The sequence below is a fragment of the Lampetra planeri genome, chromosome 4, assembly GCF_965212315.1.
Source record: "Lampetra planeri chromosome 4, kcLamPlan1.2.h2, whole genome shotgun sequence".
Classification (NCBI taxonomy): Eukaryota; Metazoa; Chordata; class Hyperoartia; order Petromyzontiformes; family Petromyzontidae; genus Lampetra; species Lampetra planeri.
The window spans coordinates 28714241-28737552 of record NC_136110.1 but is presented as its reverse complement, the minus strand read 5'-3'; the positions used below and the strand labels follow the sequence as shown (position 1 = coordinate 28737552).

At 49.6% G+C, this 23312-nt stretch overlaps 1 protein-coding gene across 1 annotated transcript; it reads right to left on the bottom strand.

Moving 5' to 3' along the window:
- Positions 1-1232: 1232 nt before the first annotated feature.
- Positions 1233-8531, bottom strand: LOC144717982 (serine/threonine-protein kinase 3-like). Its single transcript, XM_078593842.1, has 3 exons — positions 8472-8531; positions 5876-6040; positions 1233-2743 (listed from the first exon to the last, which is right to left on the bottom strand). Exons 1-3 carry the CDS (start codon positions 8529-8531, stop codon positions 2288-2290), a joined length of 681 nt encoding a protein of 226 aa, XP_078449968.1. The 3' UTR covers positions 1233-2287.
- Positions 8532-23312: the final 14781 nt, after the last annotated feature.

Here is a 23312-nt window from a genome sequence, read left to right as displayed (position 1 = left end):
GTGTGCGCGTGTGTGCGCGTGTGTGCGCGTGTGTGCGCGTGTGTCCGCGTGTGTGCGCGCGTGTGCGCGTGTGTGCGAGTGTGTGTCCGCGTGTGTGCGAGTGTGTGTCCGCGTGTGTGCGAGTGTGTGTCCGCGTGTGTGGCCCCCCGCAAATGAGTGGCAGCCTGCAGCACGGGTCACGGCGGGCGATGATGAGACAACAGCGAGGCCACACAGCTTTTCAACACTTTACAGCAGCAACGCTAAATCTAATTTGGGATAAACGGCGCGACTGCATTTGTCTGCCCCGAGGCTCATTTTGCTCCTTTCCACACCCCCACCCCCCCGCTCCCGTCCCAGACTGCAGATGGTCGTAGGAGGATTTTTCTTTGCAAATTATAAGTGAAAACAATCTCCACCTGTTTTAAAAAAAAACGCATAAAAAATTCGCGAGCCGTTTACGTCCGCGTGTATTTGCGCAGATCTGAACCACATTTCAAATTCCGCGTGTCCTCGAAATCCTGGGGTAATTCGGGAGGCGTTGTGTCCCCCGGTTTATCCACGCCCTTAACAAACCACAACGTTCTTCGCACGAAGACCAAATTCATCCCATTGACAGCTTTATATATTGGAACAAAACAAAAACACGTTACAAACTCAAAAGCAATATTAAAGAAATCTAAACAAAACCCCGTGAAAACACCGAAAATTGCAAACCAATTCACGGACACGCAATACAGCTGCTCGTAGTAGTTTCCCTCGAGTACCCAGTGCCACAACTTCTACCTGCCAGGCAGCGTTGCCAACGCCTTCACAGCGCGGCAGACGCAACCTCGCGCAACGCGTGAGCGTTCCTATTTCGCACGGCGTTAAAAAGCCGGCACCGCGATGGGGACGTCCAAGTGTGTCGGTTCCGCTCAAACGGCTTCCCGAGACCACGAACCGGAGGAGAGGAGGCACCTCCACCAAACACATCTCAGCGGGCGGGTCGATGCGATGAGTTCCACGGCCTGGGACTCACGGCCTCGGTTAACTACACTGGCAGCGGTAGGGGGGGGTGATGGGGGGGTGGTGGGGGGGGGTCACATCTCTCATCGTCACCGCCTGATCCCACCGTGTGTCCTGTCGTGCCGATTCGGTTGAGCGCCGTCCACCGTCTTTCAGGAACCTCCGCTGCTGTGCCAGCGATGCGGTGCTGCTTTTTGAATGTTACCGACGATTCGCTGTGTAATGTTTCAGCTTTGAGAGTGGTTTTATTACCCCCCCCCCCCAAAAAAACAATTTGTTCCAACTTTGTACATTTTTTTGAGGTCTTGAGGCCTGTTTGACCATACTTCACCACGCGGGTGAGTGCGGGTGGGTGAAGAGTGAGGAGGCATGAACTGTTCAGATGAAGCTCGCCACCGATGTTAGCTGTGGCCGGGAAACGAACTCCGCTCACCGGGTACATACACGCAATGAATGAATGACTCTACTGCACCACCCCCAACATTAAACTGTGTGTTTTAAATGACCACCAATCGAGTTAGGTGGACACGACAAGAAGTTACTACGTGATAAAAATAACAATTTTGGAGTAAACAGACAGGGCCTTTGATTCTGCTCTGCATGGCACCAAAGACAAAGGTGCCTCTGTTGGGCCTGAGTAGGCTGTTGAGACAAGAGGTATTGATGAGCAACCGATTAAGGCTCGTTAAATGTCGCGCAGGCACGCAAACAGGACCGGGCTCTCGGGAAAACACTCTGTGCAAATAAATACGGACAGAGCCTAATCACTCGATCAACACTGCAACTCACGGGGGGCAACGCTACTTAGTAAGAGAGCGGGGCACACTTATTGAACACAGATTAATACAGATTTTTTTTGTTTGTTTAAAACACTACCCACGTGCACGAAGCGGTGGTGCGTGCGCTGCACTATTAACCTGGCGTCCTCGGTTAGATTCCCGACCAAGTGTTTGAATTCACAATGACTGCACCGCCATTCACAATGAACGGTCAATATGAAATTTTAAAAACTGACTGGGAAAAATATTTTTTTTTGCGGAAGAGAATTGCAATGATCGAGATCATCGTGGTAAGAAGAACAAGTCAATGGGAATTCGACCTCGGTTCCTTGGCGCAAGAAAAGTTGGGGCTCACCTCAACATTTCTCGGCCGTTTGCGGCATACAGATTTTTTGGTTTTGTTTCAAACACTACCCACGTGCACGAAGCGGTGGTGCGTGCACTGCACTATTAACCTGACGTCCTCGGTTAGATTCCCGACCAAGTGCACTGCCATTCATAATGAACGGTCAATATGAAATTTAAAAAAAACTGACTGGGAAATATTTTTTTTTTAGCGGAAGAGAATTGCAATGATCGAGAGCATCGTGGTAAGAAGAACAAATCAACGAGAATTCGACCTCGGCTCCGTGACGCAAGAAAAGTTGGGGCTCACCTCGACATTTCTCGGCCGTTTGCGGCATCAAATCACGTCGGCGGAGAGAACTGAAGACACAAAGCGGTGCTCCTGAAAGCACGCACGAGCGTCGAGCGGTTCCGTCGAACTCACTCGGGCCCTGTACGTGTGCGCGCGTGTGCATGCAGAGTACCCGCATGGGGTGAATGTCGGCGTAGGGCGGTTTCCCCTCGGCCATCTCGATGGCGGTGATGCCCAGCGACCACACGTCCGCCAGGCAGTTGTAGCCCATCTCCTGGATCACTTCGGGCGCCATCCAGAACGGCGTGCCGATCACCGTGTTCCTGCGAGCCATCGTGTCCTGGACGGGGGGACAACGGCCGCCGTGAGCACGCGGCTGAGTGCAGGCGGTGCAGCTGCACCGGGGGTGCGGTGTGGTGGGGGGTGGGGGCTAATATTGAGGTGCAATTTTATTGAGGGACTGTGGCTGTTGTTGTTGTTGTCTTTCTGTGGCCTGGGACTGTTGTTGTTGTTGTTTTGCCGCCTTGCCCCAAGCTTGCATTTGGTGTTGAAAATTTGGCAGGAATTAATAGACTTTGCAATTTGGACTTGTATACTTTATCTTCTTGGTTCTTTCGGTAAAGTCACGTACAAGGGAAGTAATAAAATAATAGAAATAAAACATAATAAAATAATTCTCACGACGTTTCGGCCACAACGCAAGCAGCCGTCCTCAGGTGAAGAATGAAATATTATATATTATTACTTCCCTTCTACGTGACTTTACCGAAAGAACCAAGAAGATGAATCCCTGCAGTCACGAAAGCTTTAACTCGAAAATTTGTATACTTTATTTATTACTTATTCACGTTCGTTGACTTACACACCTTTCACAGATTTTGCACTCACATCGGATTTGTATTATTTGCTGTTGTAACTTTATGACCCGCCCCTACTGGAGATCTGTGCAAAAGAGTTTCATAGCTCATCGGATTCCTCCAGGATAAATAAAGATTCTGATTTTGCTTTTGAATTGGCCGGAGGGGTTTCCAGGGGCCGGGGCTAAGAGCACCAGGAAAATCGGAGCCCTAGGCCGCCGTGGCGAGATGTTAACTACCTCGCCTGGTATGCAGGATGGTCGTGGGTTCAATCCCGACCCTGACGCCTACTGTAAATTTGGAGTTGCATGTCTATCTCCCCGTGGACAAGTGCATTTTTCCTCTGGATCCTGTTTTTTTCCTCCACATTTAGAATCAACGTGCGCTTAGAGTATTGGCTACTGCTATACATTTCCGCGTGATAAGCCACTTCTTTGCGCTATCATTTGTGATGGTCAGATCGCTTCTGAAAAAGAGCTATATTGCTCAGCGGGCCTTTGCTGGTAACATAAAAACGGTAGTTATCTTTACATAGGTTAAAGTAAATACATTCGAGGTTTGACGATTATGTATTTTCCTGTGACCGTCTTGAGTCGGTGTTGGGAGGAGTTTGTCACGGCGGGGCCATTGTCGGAGCTGCTCCGAGACTTCTGGAACGTACGATTGCCCGTGCGCTTCAAGACGTTCGCAAGTATGTTCCCGTGTTTTATATCAACCACGTTACGTCACCGCTGACCAAGTCGAGCGGGGGGGGGGGCAGCAGGGTTCGTCACTCGCTCCGAGGCCCAGCCGAACCGCCGCTCTCTCCTTCTCGCACGACCGCGAATTGTGACGCGACAATAAACCGTGGCGACCAACTGGCGATTGTGTTCCGTGCATGCAGTGTGCGTTTGGCAGATGCTGGAATTAAACAAAGAACTTACAAAAAAAAACATCCTCCCGGCGCCCACCCCGCTGCTGCTTATACGTTGCTTTTTTTAGTCGTCTTCCCACAGGGAGATGCTACCGCAAAGCGCGAGGCGCGTCGCACGCAACGGTTGCATGTGCTATGTCACTGTCTGGATTATCATCGAAGTCAGATGCCACCGTGATAAGAGCGAGCACCAGCTGACGAATCTCCACCGTTTTGCCGAGGGGAGAGTCACCGAGCTTCAAAGCACTTCTCTCCAAAAGGGGTTCAAACATTGGGATGTTTGGTCAAGTCCACGAATGAGAGTTTGGCACGTGGGAGGACAACTGGAGTTACCGCACATGCTAGGGGGAAGCGCTCGGCACCTCACAGATAGATTCAACAATCCATTGCTGCACTTACATCTGCTGGGCACATCGCGGACCAAACCCTGCCTCGCCATGAAGATCTGTCCAAGTGCTCACTAGGCGCCCAACTTGGGTAGCTGCTGAGATCCGACGGGGCAAATTCAGCGTGGCATGAATGGTAAGCTGTGCTTGCCCTGCGATTAAACTGGAGCCCTGTCAGCGGAACGGGGAATATCCACGACTGGCACAGGTCACGTTCACCTGCCACCAGTGGGCATGGACTGACAACTTTCCAAATGCGTGACCTCTCTCCCCCCCCCCGCAAAGAAAACCACGGTTTCGGCCTGCGCTCGCTTAAGTCAATCGCCGCTGCTACACAAACGCAGGCGGTTAATTGGGTCGCTCGAGTCCAACTTACAATTCCCTGCTCGTAAAGGAATGCTGTAAGCGGTCAGCACACCACACGCACGCACGTAAAAAAACAAGCCCCTGCACCGCTGGGCCTGGCCACGAGCGTGGATATAGTGTTACCAGCGAGCATGGGAGCTGGCCTGCACCCAATTTAGGGCGCAGAACCCGAGCTAATGGTTATGGAGCTCCGTTTAAAAGGGTGGCTGACGGGGGGGGGGGGCGGGGGGGGGGCAACATGCTCGTTAAAAGTGAGGACTGCCGGGTGGACGACGGCTTGGATGGGTGGACGGGTGGACTGGCTGGATGGGTGGATGGGCGCATGGGTGAACGAGTGGATGGGTGGACGTGTGGACGGGTGGACGTGTGGATGGGTGGATTGGTGGACGTGTGGATGGGTGGAAGGGTGGACGGGTGGTCGTGTGGATGGGTGGATGGGTGGATGGGTGGACGGGTGGATGGGTGGATGGATGGGTGGACGGGTGGACGGGTGGACTGGCTGGACGGGTGGATGGGCGCATGGGTGAACGAGTGGATGGGTGGACGTGTGGACGGGTGGACGGGTGGACGTGTGGGTGGGTGGATGGGTGGACGTGTGGATGGGTGGAAGGGTGGACGAGTGGTCGTGTGGACGAGTGGACGGGTTTGATGGGTGGACGTGTGGATGGGTGGATCGATGGGTGGACGGGTGGATTGGTGCAAGGGTGGATGGGTGGATCGATGGGTGGACGGGTGGATGGGTGGACGGCTGGATGGGTGGAAGGGTGGATGGGTGGACGTGTGGATGGGTGGACGGGTGGATGGGTGAACGAGTGAACGGGTGAACGGGTGGATGGGTGGATGGGTAGATGGATGGATGGGTGGACGTGTGGATGGGTGGAAGGGTGGAAGGTTGGACGTGTGGACGGGTGGACGGGTGGACGCCACCTCCCCTGCCGCCCAAAACTCACCGTGAGCTGGCCCGCGACCCCAAAGTCGGCGAGTTTGCTGTGGCCGTCGGTGTTGAGCAGGATGTTGCCGGCCTTGATGTCGCGGTGGATCTTGCGCTTCAAGTGCAAGTACTCGAGGCCCTTCAGCGTCGACTTGAGCACCGTGGCGATCTCGTCCTCGCGCAGCTGTGACGCACACACACAAAGACAAAGGTCACCTGTATAGCCTTAACAGACTGTTGGGGCAAGGGCTGTTAGCGAACAGCTCCCATGCCATGCCACATCTGTCTCCGAGTGACAATGTTTGAGCGCTGCATCGGATACTCATTTGAGGTTGAGTCGACCTCAGAGAGGCCCAGGACCGGGTTCAGATAATCGTCACTGACGATAATCGTCAGAAACACATGCACACGTACAGTCGTGCCATTAAGTTATTTTTTTTTTCAAATTTTGTTGGATACCTAGAAAAACAACTGGAACCCTTCATGTTAGAGAAACGTCTGCGTAAATGGATATCACAGAGTTACCTCTGAGATCCCTTCAAGTGACTTCTGGTCCACACAGTAGCGAGCAGAACCTTGCCAACCGCTCTGCCAGTGAGGGTAACAGTCATGAGGTGTGGAGCAAAACTGATCTTTCAAATTCTCAGAACTGATATTTAGTAAAAAAATAAGTTTGGAACCTTCTTTTTTGTAAACGTGTATTGGCACAATCATCGATGACAACCAATAGTCTACAATCGAGAACCTGATTTAATAATTTCTTCAGAACTGCTTTTTGTGTTTCGTTTGTTGTCCTTCCCCCGCACCACTGATCAGTTACGGTTGGCTATGTACGGTGCGAAAGAAGTTCAACATACAGGCGGCTGCCTGGATTCAAACCCAGGGTCTCAGCGGTGCGAGCCAAGCGGCACGGCTCAGGGGTTAGACCATTGAGCAATCTTCAATCACAAATTGGTCAGCCCGGGACACGGAGCCGAGGTGGCTATCTAAGAGATAAAGGGGCTGTTTGTCTTTTTGGGCTGAGACTTCCTTTACGATCCACAATTAAGTCAGTGGGGTTTATTTTTGTCGTTGACAGCGCAGTGCGGAGCTGTGACAACCACAAACGAAGCCGCCGCACCTCAGAATTTAAATATTTATTCATAACGGAGGAATCCGATGAGCAATAAAGCTCTTTTCAAAGATGTGCAGTAGGGGAGGGTCAGAACTTGACAACTACAAACAGTACAAAAACACGATAGGAGTTCCAAGTATAGGAAAAGTAAACACATGTAAATTAACCAATTGTTTTTATCTTGCCAGGTAAAGCCCACTGACCTATTAACTTGTTTTCCAGAAGCACAAATGATACCTCGACAAAGTGGCTTATCACGTGAAATTGGATAGCAGCCAAATAATCTAATTTAATGTTTCCAAATGTGGAGGGGAATACTGGAGGACCCGGAGAAAAAAATCCACGCGACTCCAGGAAGAACACGCAAACTCCAAATATACAGGCATCAGGGTCGAGATCGAACCCTCGAACCTCCTGCATACCAGGCGAGGACGATGACATTACACCACCTGGCAAAGAACACACCTTCCTCGTTGCCATGGAGGTGGCCGACTGGCTCAGAGGGTGGCACCACTGCACCGGCACCAATGAAAATCTGAGATGGATTCCGGCTTTCAGCCACCCGTGATGAACCCGGGTGCCGTGGTGGCTAGGAGATGTTAACTGCCTCGCCTGGTGTACAGGAGGTCGTGGGTTGAATCCCGACCCTGACGCCTGCTGTATATTTGGAGTTTGCATGTCTTACTCCCCGTGGTCGCATAGAATTTTCTCAGTGTCCTCCGGTTTCTCCCTCCTTATTTAGAAACGTGCGTTGAGAGCATTTGGCTGCCATACATTGCCACGTGATGAGCCACTTCGTTGCGCGATCATTTGTGACCAATGTGGCTTCTGAAAACATCATAGCTCAGTGGGTCTTACCAGGTCAAATAAAAAAAATAGTTTATAGTTTAGTTGAATCGAGCGTATCAAGTTGATGGTCGCAACTGGTCACCGATAAATGCACGAAGCTGCGGTGATCGGGTTGACTGCGCTGGCCACCGTGGTTGTGAAACTCCTTACCGCTGGAGATGAATCTCTTGGGTAATGTTGACATACTTAAGTCCCGACAAAAAAGCTTCCCTTTACAAAATGTGTTTACCGACTAGTTGCGTTCCTCTTCGGCGCTTACTTTGCCACCCGGAGAAGTAACGAACTTAGCTTTAACTGACACGAGACGGACAATCTATGTTGATGAAGAGCTATGGTTGAAGTTGTTTCAGAGATCGGGATCTGCCGTACCATCTCCCAGCGTCTTTCTCTGACACAGGGTGCTGCACCACGAGTAGCGAGAGTTCTGAACAAAGCGTTTCTGCATCTCCGTCACAGGATGCCGATGGCACGATCAGCACGGACTTGAGAGACACGAAGACGAATTTCAACGCATCGCGCAAAAAAAAAAAAAGTGTTATTTTTTTTGTTCGCGTCGGAATTTTGCCGTTGAATTGTACGTGGGCACGTGCGTTGAACTTCTCTTGCACCATACGCGGCCAACCGTGCAAAATCAGAGGTGTGGGAAATTCACCGACGCGTGGAAGCCAGCGATGTTGGCAGCGGAGAATGAGCTCTGCGCAATGTGCTCCATGGCAATTACGTTCACTCGGGCCACCATCTATCACGAAGGACGTGTACATGGCTGGGGAAGAAAAATACATAACCCCCCCCCCACACACCACCATCTCCCCACAATTAAACAAACGGGAAGCAGCGTGGGGAGCGCCTTGGTCCTGACCGGTTTCTCTTATGAAAAAAATTCAAACGGATCCATTTAACCGAGGTCATAAACCTCACAACGGCAGGAAGCGCTGGGGAAATGCACTCCCCACGATTTCCCCCCTCCTCCTCCTCCTCCTCCCCTTCTCTTTTCTGACCATTTTTACGAAAAAAAATCTCTCTTTTCAACCGGCGTTATGCGGCCAAAAAAATATATGAATCCCAGCTGAACGTCGCGCACCAAAATGCGAGCATGAACTCGCAAAATTATTCCGTCGAGGCCTTATAAAAATTCTTACGAAAACGAATTGAACAAAACAAGCCCCTCAAGTTCTGATAATTGGCTTGAATTATGTCCGACCATGACTCATGTTTACGACTCGTACATGTGCGTGCGTGTCCACGCCCACGTGCATACTCAGCTTCGGAGGTACGTGCATGCATACACTGTGAGTATATTAACACGTAGGCTTTGGCGACCAATTTTATTCATAATAAAGGTTTTTGGGTTTAGATCGCGTTATTTATAAATGTGTCGTAACCCTCCACCACCCGACACGGCCAATCAGTAAAAAAAATGTGTCACGTTGACAAAAGACAAATAGTTCACTGCTTTAGCCCACCGGTGTGTTGAAGAGTGAATCCACAACATTTTCCATTTTTGAATTACCAGCGTTTCGCTGATAGTTACATCCAGGATCATTGGCAAATTGCCCGATGGTACTGCATGTAATTACCAGCGAAACGTCGTACTCAAAAATTGTAAATGTTGTGGATTCACTCTTCAACACACCGGTGGGCTAAAGTAGTGAACTCTTTGTCTTTTGTCAACGTGACACTTTTTTTTACTGATTGGCCGTGTCGGGTGGTGGAGGGTTACGACACATTTAAAAATAACGCGATCTAACCCAAAAACATTTATTATGAACTGTGTATATATATATAATTCGTACAATTTTCTCCTTCGGAGGTATCAGTCAATATGCATGCGCATGCTTGTAACGGCATGAAGGAAACGCGGTGTTTTACTTGTAACCTTAGCGTCACATCTTAACACACCGTTCTCATACGAGCCAGATTCGCAAGATCACGGACGGGAAACTGTGGTTGACCCACCTCAGCGCTTGGATGGGCGACTGCCCATGCATATCAGGTGCTATAGGCTGCTGCGTGTCTACACTTTGGGCAGCAATAGCGCAGCAAAACTCATCGTTGTACTGTACTTCGATGCACCCACACCCGCGCTCCCCGCCTGCGCCACCGCACCTCGCGCTGGCCACAGCGGCGAAGTATGGTTAACGCATTCTCGTTTCCCCCCCCCCTCCACCCTCCTCAGTTATATAAACCAATGTCAAAGCCATCTCTTTGACATTCCTCAGCAAGTGTTTTCGCTGTGGTGGTCCCCACCTGATGAAGGATGCTCGTGTTGCGCCCGAAACGTCGTGAATTAATTTAACTGCTTTTCACTTTTTATTTTTTATTTTATTTTCTTATTATTTTCACCTGCGTGACTTTACCGAAAGAACCAAAGAGTATGGTTAACGCAACCCGCACGAACCCGCATGGCCGTGGGTGGTCCTCATCCAGCGGCGCCCTCACCTATTCGCGTGTACGTCAATTCTGTCCAAAGGTTCAGTCTCGGGTCACAGATAGACGGCCGTCAAGCCGTCCGACAATCAGCGGCGTGGTGCTTACGATGCTTCTGTTGGTGCTCAACACTCCGATGGCAAATGCGGCTCGGGGGGTAGGGGGGGTGGATAAATTGCGCAGGAAATGATGTCGATGTTTATTTATTTTTTGGGGGGGAATATCTGAATTTGAACATCGCGGAGGAAGAGGAAAAAAAACTGGCGTGGGCCGAAGAGGCGGTCAATGACGTTTGGCATCGCCGCTGTTAACGCTCTGAATGTTGACGACGGTCAGAAGTGTTCGTGATTTCGGGGGCTTTTGTAAATGAGTTGCTTTAATGTTTTCTTACGATTATTACTAGTGGGGAGGGGGGGCTGTACATATATATTTTCATAAACCTAATAAATCTTACAGGGTCTCCACGATGCGAAAACATTGCTTCTTTAAAATATGGCCTCTCCATGACCCCCTCCTCCCCTCCCCACACCACTCACCCGCTCTCCCCCCCCCCCCACCTCCTTGCTTACCCGACACCGGCTATCGCAGCCGGTGTGCTTGTTAGTAAGAAGGCCCTACTGCTGCTGCTGCTGCTAAGCTGCTGCTGCGTGTGGGCAATGCCCTGCTGAGCGAGAGCCGTTAAATCAATATGGAGAAGAAACATCACGTAGCCACTCGCAGCCTCTCTCTGGCCTCGAGACGACGACGTCCCAGCCTGGACCACCCCCCCTCCCCCACCTTTGTTCTCGAAGGGTCCTCAGCCAGGGAGGTGTTCAGCACCACGCGTGGCATGCAGTGGAGGTCGTCGGGTTCGAGCCCGACCCTGACGCCCGCTGTGTATTTGGAGTTTGCGTGTCTCTCTCTCTCTCTCTATCCCCATGGATTTTTCTCCGGGTCCTCCGGTTTTGCCCCTCCGCATTTAGAACCGACGTGCGTTTAGAGCATTTGGCTGCGATACATTTCCACGTGATAAGCCACTTTCATGGGACCTCCTTTGCCAGTACCAAAATATACTATGAAGGTCTTTTTGGTGTGCCTTTTGGCGTCATCTGGTCGAACACCATATGAGACTAGGTTCTAAAGAAAGCTGTCTCTGGTGTGGACCAATCAGTTTCAAAGACAATGAATAAATTATCAGAGTATTGTTGTTTGTTTGCATTTGACTGCAAGTATTGTGGTTAATGTAAGCATGATTCCTTGCAAAAGGTGTCAGTTTTGTTGCCAGAAAAAAGGGGAAAACCCCTATTAGTAATACGCCACTTTGTTGAGCTATCATTTGTGGCCAGGTCGCTTCTGAAACAGAGCAACGTAGCTCAGTGGGACTCAGCTGGTAACAAAAAAGTGACATCTTTTTTCATAGGTTAAAGAAAATACATTCTAAGTTTGACAGATGACGACGATGTTGTTTCCTGTGACGGTCTTGCGTTGGGGTTTTTTTCTCCGAGGTGTTTGTCATTTCGGGGCAATTGTCGGATTTGCTCTGAGACTTAGAGGTTCGCAAGTGGTTTGCTGTACTGAAGACGTTGGGCTGTACGGCTGCATGGGCACTTCAAGACGCTATGAGAGTGGATGTCTTCAAGGGCAAATCTTAAGACTTTGAAACACACTGCTTGTGTGACTCAAGCAGTTTACGAGTGCTGATGCCATTGGGGTACGAATCTTAAAAATCGTATTTTTTTTTTATATATACTGAGATTTTCAGAAGAATTCCATGTTTACACCATTGGAACCTCCTTTGCCAGTCGCAAAATATGATAAGTGCGCCTTTTGGCGTCATCTGGTCCAACACCATGTGAGACTAGGCTCTAAGGAAAGCTGTCTCGGGTGTGGACCAATCAATTTCAAGGACAGTGCACATTATCAGAGTTGTGTTTTATGTTTGCATTCCGACTGCAGGTATTGTGGTCAATGCAAATATGACTCCTTGTAAAAAAGGTGTCAGTTTTGTTGCCAGATAGAAGGGTAAAAAAATCTATTATCAATTCCATGTTTGGTGTTCATTTGAAAACTTGTAGAGCTCCATTCGCTTTTGCACACGTCACTTCATTTGAGCTTTCTATCGTTCAACTGCGCACCTTCAGGTGAGGTTCCAACGTGGAGCGCAATATCAGAGGGCGTTATTAACACCTTTGTCAGGCCGTCATCGGCTGGGTGTGTCCGGGTCAGCAATCCACGCTTTGCAAACCACCGAACAATGGGCCTCGTCACCCTTCTCCAGTCCTTGCTACTAAGTGCGAATCGGAGATGCGGAACCCTTCCAGCCCGCAACCTTCGATTACCACGGTTGGCTACGTACGGTGCGAAAGAATTTCAACATACATGCATATTTAAAAGTCTACTCCGGTCTAGCGTACAAAAACACTGCGGTCCACACCTCCGATTAGCACGGTTGGCTACGTACGGCGCGAAAGAAATTCAACGTGCATATATGTATACATCTACTCCAGTCCATCGTACAAAAAAACCACGATTCCACGAGAAATGATGGACACCAGAGTCACGGGGCGACGACGCTGGTGCTGCGATTCCCATGGGAACTCTCACGCTCGCGACGCACAACGGAGCTTGTAGGTCTGTAGTAGTAGGAGGAGGGGGGGGGGGCGCCGAGGCGAGTGAGCAAGGAAAATTAATAAATTACATAAATGGGAAGCTGTGGGGTGGTGTGTGTGTGTGGGGGGGGGGGGTGGATGGGTTGTGTTGGGGGGCAACTCACACCTGTATGGGCCCATCGCGGGGCTCGCACGTGCTCGCGCACGCCGCAGCTGCGGCGCGTTCCAGCGCGCGCTGTTGCCCCACCGCTTATTTACGACAGGGAGCCCACTCTGGACGTGCCACTGAGAACACTTTGGTTTCCGAATGGGGGGGGGGGGAGTGGGGGGTGCATAACGACGCCCCCAGCGCACACCGGTTGCACCGGCGCGCTCACCCCTTGGTGTTTTTTTTTCCCGTCGTCTTCTTCGTGAATTAAAACAAAACGGAAAAGAAACCGGAAAAATTCCGTCGATCGAACGGCGTCACCGCGCCGCTGGCCTCGTGCGCGCGCCGAATGGAATGACGGAGCTGCCTTGGGGGGGGCGGGGGGGGGAGAAGGCGCCCTCGTCGTTAGTATCACGACTGCTACGGCAAGTGGCAACACGGGGAAGGCGAATGAAGACGATGCAGACGAGCGCGGCGGAAACATGAAAACGAAATGATGCGGAAGGTTACCGCGCGCGTTTAAGCTGCGTCGTTATAAATCCCTGAGTGGCGAGAGAAACAAACAGCGTATCGCCTTCCTCTCGCCGTGCTGCGGGCCGTTATTTATCGGCGTTTTGTTCTCCGCTCTCCGCCAGTGGGATTTGGGAAACATTGAGACTCCTTCCAAACACGCCACCCGCCACCCGCCACCCACCACCCGCCTCCGCTCCCTCGCGCCCTCCTTCTGCAAGCAGTAAAAGAGGAATTTCACTTTATACCGAGTGCCAGGTGGTACTTACAAAATAATTAAACACAACATCTGCTGAATTACACAATCCCATTTCAACGTCCGGTCAATGCGGTGTAACGACCTACGTGACCAGCGGCGCACGGATTCATTGCGTGCCGGTGTGATTTCAGTATTTCCACAATTTCAATAAAATAAAAATTCTTTGTAGCCAAATCAAAATTCTTCTTTGAATTTTCAAATAAAAAAAAACCCATTAAAAAGGGGGGGGGAAACATTTACCGGCTTGTTTTATGGGCCTTCTGATTTTTGGGAACGAATTGGTGCTTTTTATATATATACAGCGGTCAAAAGAGCGGGTTTTATTTGAGTAAGGAAATGCTGAATACTTTCACAAAAGCATGTGGCCGCAGATTGGCTACCAGCTGTGCCTCAGTAGAAGTAACGTAACAGCCGGGACACATTTAGCAATCGCTGGATTTTCGTTCGCTGCAACAATGATGACCGTTGAGTTCCGTACATTTACTTACAAAACCTTTGTATTCATTAATATTAAGTTTACTTCTTTCAGTACACGTTTGCTATTATCAACCTCCAACTCTTCCATTCCAGTAGCTTTCTGAGTTTATGTTCTATGGTTCTTTCGGTAAAGTCACGTAGATAGAATAAAAATATATAATAATAATAAAAAGTACAAATAAGGTGAATAAAAAATAATATTCACATTATTTGAAAATAAAGTGAATGAAAAATAATATTCACTTTATTTTCATTTTCATTATTTTTGTTATTATAATTTTTTTCTATCTACGTGACTTTATATATTCATATTCTTGGTTCTTTCGGTAAAGTCACGTAGATGGGAAATAGTTTAATATTGTTATTATTTTATTATTTCCCTTCTACGTCTTTTGTCAACGTGACACATTTTTTTACTGATTGGCCGTGTCGGATGGTGGAGGGTTGCGACACATTTATAAATAACGCCATCTAACCCAAACACCTTTTATTATGAGCACAGAGGAGGTTCAGAAGTCCGCGGTGGGGTTGGATGGGGGGGAGTGGACAGAAACCACCGCCGGGGTTATCGCTGCGTGTGCACCTGTACCGACCGCCGCGAGGGCAGGCAGGTGTCCCTCGCGATGGGCAGTGTGACCCCAGTGTGTGCCCGGCACGAGCTGTGTCTGTCTCGCCGCCGGGTCTTTGTTGTGCTGTTGTTTTGGTAACGCTTCGCCAGGACGCCGGCCACAGCGCACTAACGCCTTGTACCCTGGCACGGACTTAACAGCCTCGTGGAGAGATGTGGACAATCGGTGACTCCTGTCCTCGCCGGCGAACACCATCAAAGCGACCTTTTTGTGTTTATTGCTCCGAGAGATTTTAGAGTCGTCGTCCTTCAGAGACCCCCCCCCCCCATCATCGCCACGGCAGGGACGACGCGGTACCTGAACACCCTTCACCGCCCACAGGGTTGGGGATTGATAGGACGAGGGAGTGGTGTCCGTTCCCAATTAACAGACCCCCCCCCCCCTTCCGCGTATCCCGCCTGTATTGGGTTGCGCGATCGGGTCGGTTGATGAGTCACTTTATAGAGGCGGGGCGGAAGGGGGGTACAGGTGGAGGCGTTGGGGGTACTGAGGGTGCTGAGGACGTCTACGATGCAGCGATGACATCGACTCGTGCACAGAGGTGCCGGGTGGATTATTACATCGCAGGATCGTATAAGATGGTGGCGACGGTTTGGGGTGATCTAAACCACCAGCAGTGGATTGATCATGGCTGGTGATGAAGACAGTGAAAAAAAAGTATTTAAAGCACTGTCAAACATGATTGAAAAAAAAAATCTAAATCGCACATGATGTACAGATGTAATAAAGCAAAAACATGAAATCCAGTTTTTTGGCAAAAAAAAAAAGCGAGTTTGAACAATGCCATGGTTAGCTGTCTTTGCTTGACAGCTGGAAAAAAAAACATCGGGCGCTTTTTCTTTTACCTGGATTGCAGCTTTCGAACATCGAGGGTGACAAAAAAATAACAAAGTACGAGTTGAATTCTTTTCCATAAAATTCTGAATCTCACAGCATGCCAGTAGAAGGTCCAAATACCTTAACAGAATTGTTTTAAAGTAGAATACACTGCAAAGGCCTAACAGCTTCGCTTAGAAAAAAAAAAACTTACAAAGACAAAGATCCTCCGTGTAGCCTTAACAGCCTGTTGGGGCAAGTGCTATTAACGCGCACCCGATGAAGGTTGGGATAGCACACGAGGGGGTGGGTAGCCAGGATCACGCCTTTCTCTCCCAAGTGGCAATTGTTACACCTTTGTACCAAGTACTCATTTAAGGCTGAGTCGACCTAGGGGAGGCCAATGACCGGTTCATATATTCGTCACGGTGGCGGAATGTTAACTACCTGGCCTGGTATACATGAGGTCGTGGGTTCGATCCCGACTCCGACGCCTGTATATGTGGAGTTTGCATGCGTCTCTCCCCGTGGGCGTGTGGATTGTTCTCCGCCTCTTCCCGTTGTCCCCTCCACATTTAGAATCAACTTGCGTTTAGAGTCTTTGACTGCCATACATTTCCACGTGATGAGCCATTTCGTTGAGCTATCATTTGTGGCCAGGTCACTTCTGAAGAAGAGCTACATAGCTCAGTGGACCTTAGTTTTTAATCACCGATGTTGGCCGTCAGTGGCAATCGAACTCAGGTCGCCGGATTCTTAGCGCAGTGCGCTAACCGCTACACTACCGCTCCCCACACACACAGACACGGACGCACACACGCACACATTGTACTGTAAACATTCGCGTTATTTTTTCGTGCCAGCGTTCAGAGTATGAGAGTGAACGTGCCAAAGAAAGCACAGCCATTGCGGGTTCAGCAAAGTTATTTTCTTACTGCAGATTTATAATGAAAAGTTGTTTGGTATTTTGTGTTTTATTACGGCATTTAATACAGAATAGAGCATTTTTTAAAACACATCAATCTGGATTTTTAAAAAGAGGGATTATGATTTTCACTGTTGATCTCGAGTCGAAGCACAATATTTAAACAAGTATAACTTTTTCCGGCGTTTAAGAAAAGCTGAACTTTACGTACATTTCAATAAACATGGGGCCGCGAGCGATGCGCGATCCTGACTTACGTTAGCGGCGCGCGCCAAAATTCTGTTCAAGTAACAAATTTACGGCGCAAATGGCAGGGTCGCCGTACAGAAGCGGGCATCTCTCCTGCGCCCAGACACGTTACACATCCTCGCAGCATTCGAGCAGCGGTTAGTCGTGACCTTTGCACTTAAGGTGCATGTCGGGTGACCCAGAGTGCGGGGGTTTTGAGGACCGCACACATCCCCGAAACTCCCAACCCAGATGGGCTGCAAGGTGGCCAGGAGATGTCGGTACGGCGAGCGGGTTTTCGAGTCCATCCGTGAAGAACATTGTATGTGTGTGTGCTACCCTCTCGATTTCGTGGAATGGTAGTGTAGCGGTGAGCCCGTTGCACGAGTTCGATTCCCGCTCATGGGCAACGCCGGTGACGATTATTTTCACCGGTCCGGGGCCTTCCGTAGGTCGACTCGGCCTCAAATGAGTACCTGGTGCGATGTGTGAACATTGCCACTGGTGAGACAAAGTGGGCCCGGCGTGGTGTTGGCCACCCACCACCTCCTATGCCGTTTCGGCCTTCATAGGTGCTCGCCAACAGCACTTGCCCCAACAGTCTGTTCAAGGCTATAATGTGGGATTTTGCCTTTGTTTATCCTCCCATTTCCGTCCGTGGGTTTCCTCCCACGTGCCAAACTCTCACGAATGGTGGGATGGTGCCTGTGTGTCTGTGCGTCTGTCTCTCTCTCTCTACGCGCGTGTCGAAATTCTTCCGCACCGTACGCAAGCCCGACCGTGTCGGGTCGGAGGTTGGGCGAGAGAGAGCGAGTTCGAAGGGGGGGGGGTGGTGGGGGGGGGGGAGAGAAGCCGGTGGAGGTGTCAATGCCGGCTCCATCTAATCCCGAAACTCGACAACCCTTGACCTCCGAGGAAGTTAGCAGAGCGGGGGGGGGGGGGGGCATTTAAACAACAACAACAACAACAGCAAAACACTCCCCCCACTCCCCCTCCTCCTCCTCCCAGCTTGGCGGATTTGTTGCAGGCGCCGTGAAGCGCCGTTGATGGGAAGGGGCCACTGGCACGAACGGCACGAGGCTGGGGTAGCGCAAAGGAAATGAAAATAAACGACGACGACGACGAGAAGGAGGAGAAGTATAAGGAGGAGGCCACCGTTGGAGATGTGCGTGGGGCCAGTGGTGGGGGAGGGTCGGGGAGTCGGTGGGGGGGGGGGGGCAATGTTTAAAACGCGAGGGAGTCGTGGGGGGGCGTAGCGGTCAGCTCTGCGCTACGAACCCGGCCACCCGAGTTCGATTCCAGTTTCACGGGCAACACGGGTGACGATTAAACAGTGTCACAAACACACTTTGCTTTTGTGACCAGGACAGTGATAATTTGAAATGTACCTATTTTCAACTTCGAAAACGTGGTGTGCATTTGTGTCATTCCTTCACGTAAAGTCTTGGTCACAGAAGCAAAGTTTGTGGGGAATAATATCCATTTTCTATACTTGTGAGGTGTAATCAATTAGAAAATAATACTTACTTCCCAGGTACAAAAATCGTATTACACAGTGTTATCTGAACCGGTCCGGGGCTTCCCCTAGGTCGAGTCAGACTCGGATGAGTACCTGGTGCGGTGTGTAAACATCGCCACTGGGGAGACAAAGGCGGCCGGGCGTGGTGCTGGCCACCCACCCCCTCGCGTGCCTTGCCAGCCTCGCGAAGAGCACTCGCCCCAGCAGTCTATCAAGGCTATACGGGGGATCTTCATCTTTGTCTCGCTGTTCACCACAACGAGTCCTCTCTCCCCCTCCTCGAGAAGAGCCGCCCAGACATTGTTTTTGGCCCAAGCAGCACATCCCACTTGAACGTACTCGGCAACAGCCAGACCAAACAATCACCGTAATGGAATCATCTGGATAGAGTTACATCCAGCACCAACCCTCCCGCCCGACCAACATTCACTTTTCTCCTCCATCACCGATATCAAACCGAAATCGTCTTTACTGCAGTTCGAGGAAAAGGAACTTCTTCTTCTGTCGAGTTCGAAAGTTAGAATTCTTTCTTGAAAAAAATAAAAATCCTCTTTTCATTTTTTTTTACCCTCTGACAATTGTCTGTACAATTGTACAATTGGCATCATTTCATGCAATCTAGATTGAAACACTAATTTCTTTGAGAACTGCTTTTTGTGTTTAGCTTGTTGTTGGCTACTTACAGCGCGAAAGAAGTTCAACATACCGTACATACATACTTGAGATGAAGGCATTGCACCACCTTGTGTCAGAAAACGGCCCAAGAAGGTGAATTCTCATAACTCCTTGCGTTTGCTATCAAATGTCTCATTATCCAAGACGCTCAACCGATTTGATCCCCACTTCATCCAGTTTCAATCGGCCTCCTCGGTCCACCTTCCATCCGCGGCGAGGGGACAATCCTCGACAATGGCACCAGGAGTGGGGAGCGGTGGCGCAGTGATTAGCTCGGTTGGCTAAGTACGGCGCGAAAGAAGTTCAGCGTACAAGCATACATCATCTGGGTCCCGAGATTTCTGCCACCGCTGAGCAACGATCCGACTGGACGAGCCCCTACGCTGAGCAGCAGTTTACGGGATCGTCCCACCGCTGTGAGCCACGGGAGTTTCTGTCAGAATCAGAAGCGGAATCTTGATTAGGCTGGATGAATCCGATGGGCTGTGAAGCTCTTTATCATTGACGTCAATCAGGGGCAGGTCAGTAAGCTACAACAACAAACAATAAAAAAAAACACGATAGGAGTATAGGAAATGTGAACACAAAGCGTCGCCTTGACCTCAGCCTTGTTGACACTGTGGGCGCCGTGGCTGCCAGTGGTGACCTTTGCCGACCTCTGGGTTGTCACAGCCAGAGGGGCCTTAAGCACGGCTGGCATAGGATGGACAAGATTGTGGTGCCGGTCACGTAACGACTGCTGAGGTCACGTCAGTAGGCGTGTTAATAATCCGCACGAAGGGCACACGTTGTATACACATGCACGTAGCGTATGTGTCACGCGTTGACCGAAACGTTGTTTTGATGAGAGAAAAAAACACACACTTTGTGAAGGTCATTTTTTGCAAGCCATTGGTATTCAGCCAGAGTCCATCACATCTCACTTCCCGTTTAATCATTGATGGCAGAAACCCCAGATACAAACCCCAGGATCTTAGCCACTCAAAACTCCTCTGGGGCGTTACTCTTTGCTCAATATAAATTATTTCCATTTTCTCCAGTGCGCCTCATTAATAATCATAGTTCTCATTAAATAATGCAATTCATAGAGAATTTTAGAAACAGAGAAACCTCAATGTAACTATTCTCCAGTGGAACTGACCAAATAGAATTTTAGATCTTGATTTGAAGCTTTCGTGACTGCAGGAATCTATACTCTTAGTTCTTTCGGTAAAGTCACGTAGGTAAAAATGAAATTAAAATTAATAAAAATTAAACAATAAAAATCACGACGTTTCGGAGGCGGAAGCTCGTGTTGCCTCCGAAACGTCGTGATTTTTATTGTTTAATTTTTATTAATTTTTATTTCATTTTTACCTACATGACTTTACCGAAAGAACTAAAAGTATTTACCGAAAAAACCAATGAGTATAATTTTAGATTTTGGGAATATCACTCGAGTGTCTGGGTTTGTAGAGCACGTACAAAGTCAGAGATCCCCACATCGCCCTTAACAGATTGCTGGGCCAAGTGCATCTATGAAGGTTGGCACGGCACATTAGGGACGTGGGTGTCCAGCAGCAATGACCTCGACCTGCTGAGTGCTGAAGTGTACACCGCACCGAACCGGGTACTCGTTTTGAGGCTGAGTCGAGCTAGGGGATGCCCAGGATCGGTTCAGATGTTCTTCACCGACTGTGAGTGGGAACGGAACTCGGGTTACCGGGTTCGTGGTGCAGTGCGCGAACCACTCGCCCATTGGAGCACATGCACAAGACAAAAAGGTCCCCCGTTGTAGCCTTGACAGACTTTTGGGTGCAAGTGCTGTTCGCGATCACCTACGAAGGCCGGCACAGCACACGAAGGGGCGGGTGGCCAGCACGACGTTTACAGACCAAACCAGGCACTCATTTGAGGCTGAGTCGACCTAGGGGAGGCCCAGGAATCGGTTCATATAATCGGATTGCCGGGTTCGAAGTGCAGCGCGCTAACCGCTGCACCACCGCTCCCCGCGTGCACACGCGCTCACGCACACGCGTACACAGCAACCCCTCTGTCGCCCTCACCAGGGAGGCACATATCTTGCAATCAGCGAGATCATCTCATTCTCGATTTGTTTTGGTGAGACGGCGCCCGTTGTCTTTGAAGGCGTCCAAAGTTATTGTTTGCATAAAACGATCCAGAAAAAAAAGCATTCGGTGCAAGCTGTCCCATTCAACGTATTTAAGCAAAAATAAACCGCGCGCGCGCAGTTGAAACGAACGTGGAGGGACCGTTCGTTTTGATTTCCCCACAACCTCACCCCCCCTGCTCTCCCTGCAACCCCATCGTCCGCTTTAAGTGAACCGCTAATGGAATTGTAAATACAGTTCCTCAACGTCGCATCGGGGGAGGACAATTCGGATGGAATTACTGCGGAGTTATTTTTTTTGTAAGTGCTTCAGGATTCTGATCTTAAGTGGGGTTTGTGCATTAAACAATGTTTTAACTGCCACAGCCGCAGTGATGCCCGCGAGTTATTAACGTGGAAGTGCACGTGCATCGACCGCAGAAGTAAACGTCGTCTGCGATGTAGTTTTCCACGATACGATATTACATTTGGCGATTATCGCGATATTATTTGCCCTTTAAGGATGCAGTTGTTTTTCACCTTTTTATCTTATCCAGGGTTTTTTTGCGCTTTGCTGTACTTCAAGCTAGAATAAGATGTCAAAGGTTGTTCGACTTAGGTTTTCATGACATTAGCCTGCCTTAAGTATCATAATCCGTGCAACTTTGCAACCGATAACGCTTATACTAATGGACATTAGGAATTACGTGAATTTTGAAAATGATGGAATGTGACCGTCACTGTATCCCGAAAATCTATGACAAAGCACTCAATTAATGAACTCTAAAATCACGAATGTAATTCACGTTTAAACTTGGTGATTAAATTCGTGAGACCTTAAGTTACGTCGATTGAATCCTATAAAAAAAACAAGACGTTTCCGAACATTTGAATGAGCAGCGTTGTCAATCACCGCGACACGAAAACATTTTGCAAAACGGACGATGCGATGATCGCGCATCTCACGTCGTCAGATTGCAGGTCGCGGCATCGCAGCAGACCTCGCAAAGAGATCTTGGGAGACCAGGCCACACTTTCCCGAGGGCTCCCACTCTCCCACCCGCTCGCCCACCCATTCGCTCGCTTGCCCGCCTGGTCTCCCGCCCGCTCACCTGCCCGTTCACTCGCCCGCCCGCCCACCCACTCGCTCACCCACCCGCTCACCCACCCGCTCGCCCACCCGCTCGCCTACCCACTCGCCCACCCGCCCGACTCGCCCACAAGCAGCTCCCACAAGACAAAACGCTACCGCTTTCCCATCCATGTTTTGGAAAAGTATCGTTCGCCAGCGGGGGGAGGTGTTGGATGATTTTGTAGTTGTTGTTGTTGTTGTTGCGTGTGCCACGCGCTGAAATTTCGGTCAAATTCTTTAGATGCTGAACGTATGACAAAATATGTTTATAATCTGAGAGCGTGTTCTCCACGACTGTAGTCATTTTAACTGAACCGTTGTGAAATGTTTTTTTTATATATATATAAAAGAACCCCACTCACCGCACAGTCTCTAACTGCACAGCACATGCCTCTGATTTATTTATATTTTTCCACCTTTTGGCACGGCCTTGTCAACCACATGCGTGGCCGAGCATCGGCCGAAGAATGATTTGACGCAGGACGGCAGAATACTTTACTTATGGGTGTACCCATGTACGTGTGTGCCCTGTGTGTGTGTGTGTGTGTAAAAGGTAAAGGTGCAGCCCTGCAATTCCTCGCTCGCACCACTGCTGGCGGAAGGGTCTCCCACTAGCGGAGAACCCCTCTCGGGGATATATTGGCCTACTCTTCCATGCTGGCCACGCATCTGGGAAGACGAGCACCTACCCACACTTTACCCCACCACACGTCACCTGCCGATCTACTTGACCGCAGTGGTACCCATTTATTCTGCAGTGTGGGTAGAATCCGTGGGAGATTCTACAAACTTGCCCTGCGGGGACATGGAAATATCAAGGGCGTAGCCATGGAGTCTACATTGGGGGGGACCAAGTATCCCAGGGGGTCTGGGGGTCTCCCCCCAGAAAAAATTCTAAATTTGAAAACTAATTTCCTGCCATTTCCTGCCTAAAATCTTAAAAAATTCACTAACACACGGGATGGACTTTTTATTTATTTTTTACAATAATGTCTAATAGTGTAGTGTATTACATTGCTCAGTTTTATTTTGTACCTTTTCTTGTTTCATTGTATGTAATGGCAAAGATTA

Coding starts and splice junctions, on each gene's coding strand:
- LOC144717982 (XM_078593842.1), bottom strand. CDS start 8,531: ATGGAGCACATTGCGCAGAGCTCATTCTCCGCTGCCAACATCGCTGGC. Junction 6,041..8,471: donor TCGCTGGCTTCCACGCGTCG/GTGAATTTCCCA, acceptor TGTGCGTCACAG/CTGCGCGAGGACGAGATCGC. Junction 2,744..5,875: donor GGGTCGCGGGCCAGCTCACG/GTGAGTTTTGGG, acceptor CCCCCCGTCCAG/GACACGATGGCTCGCAGGAA.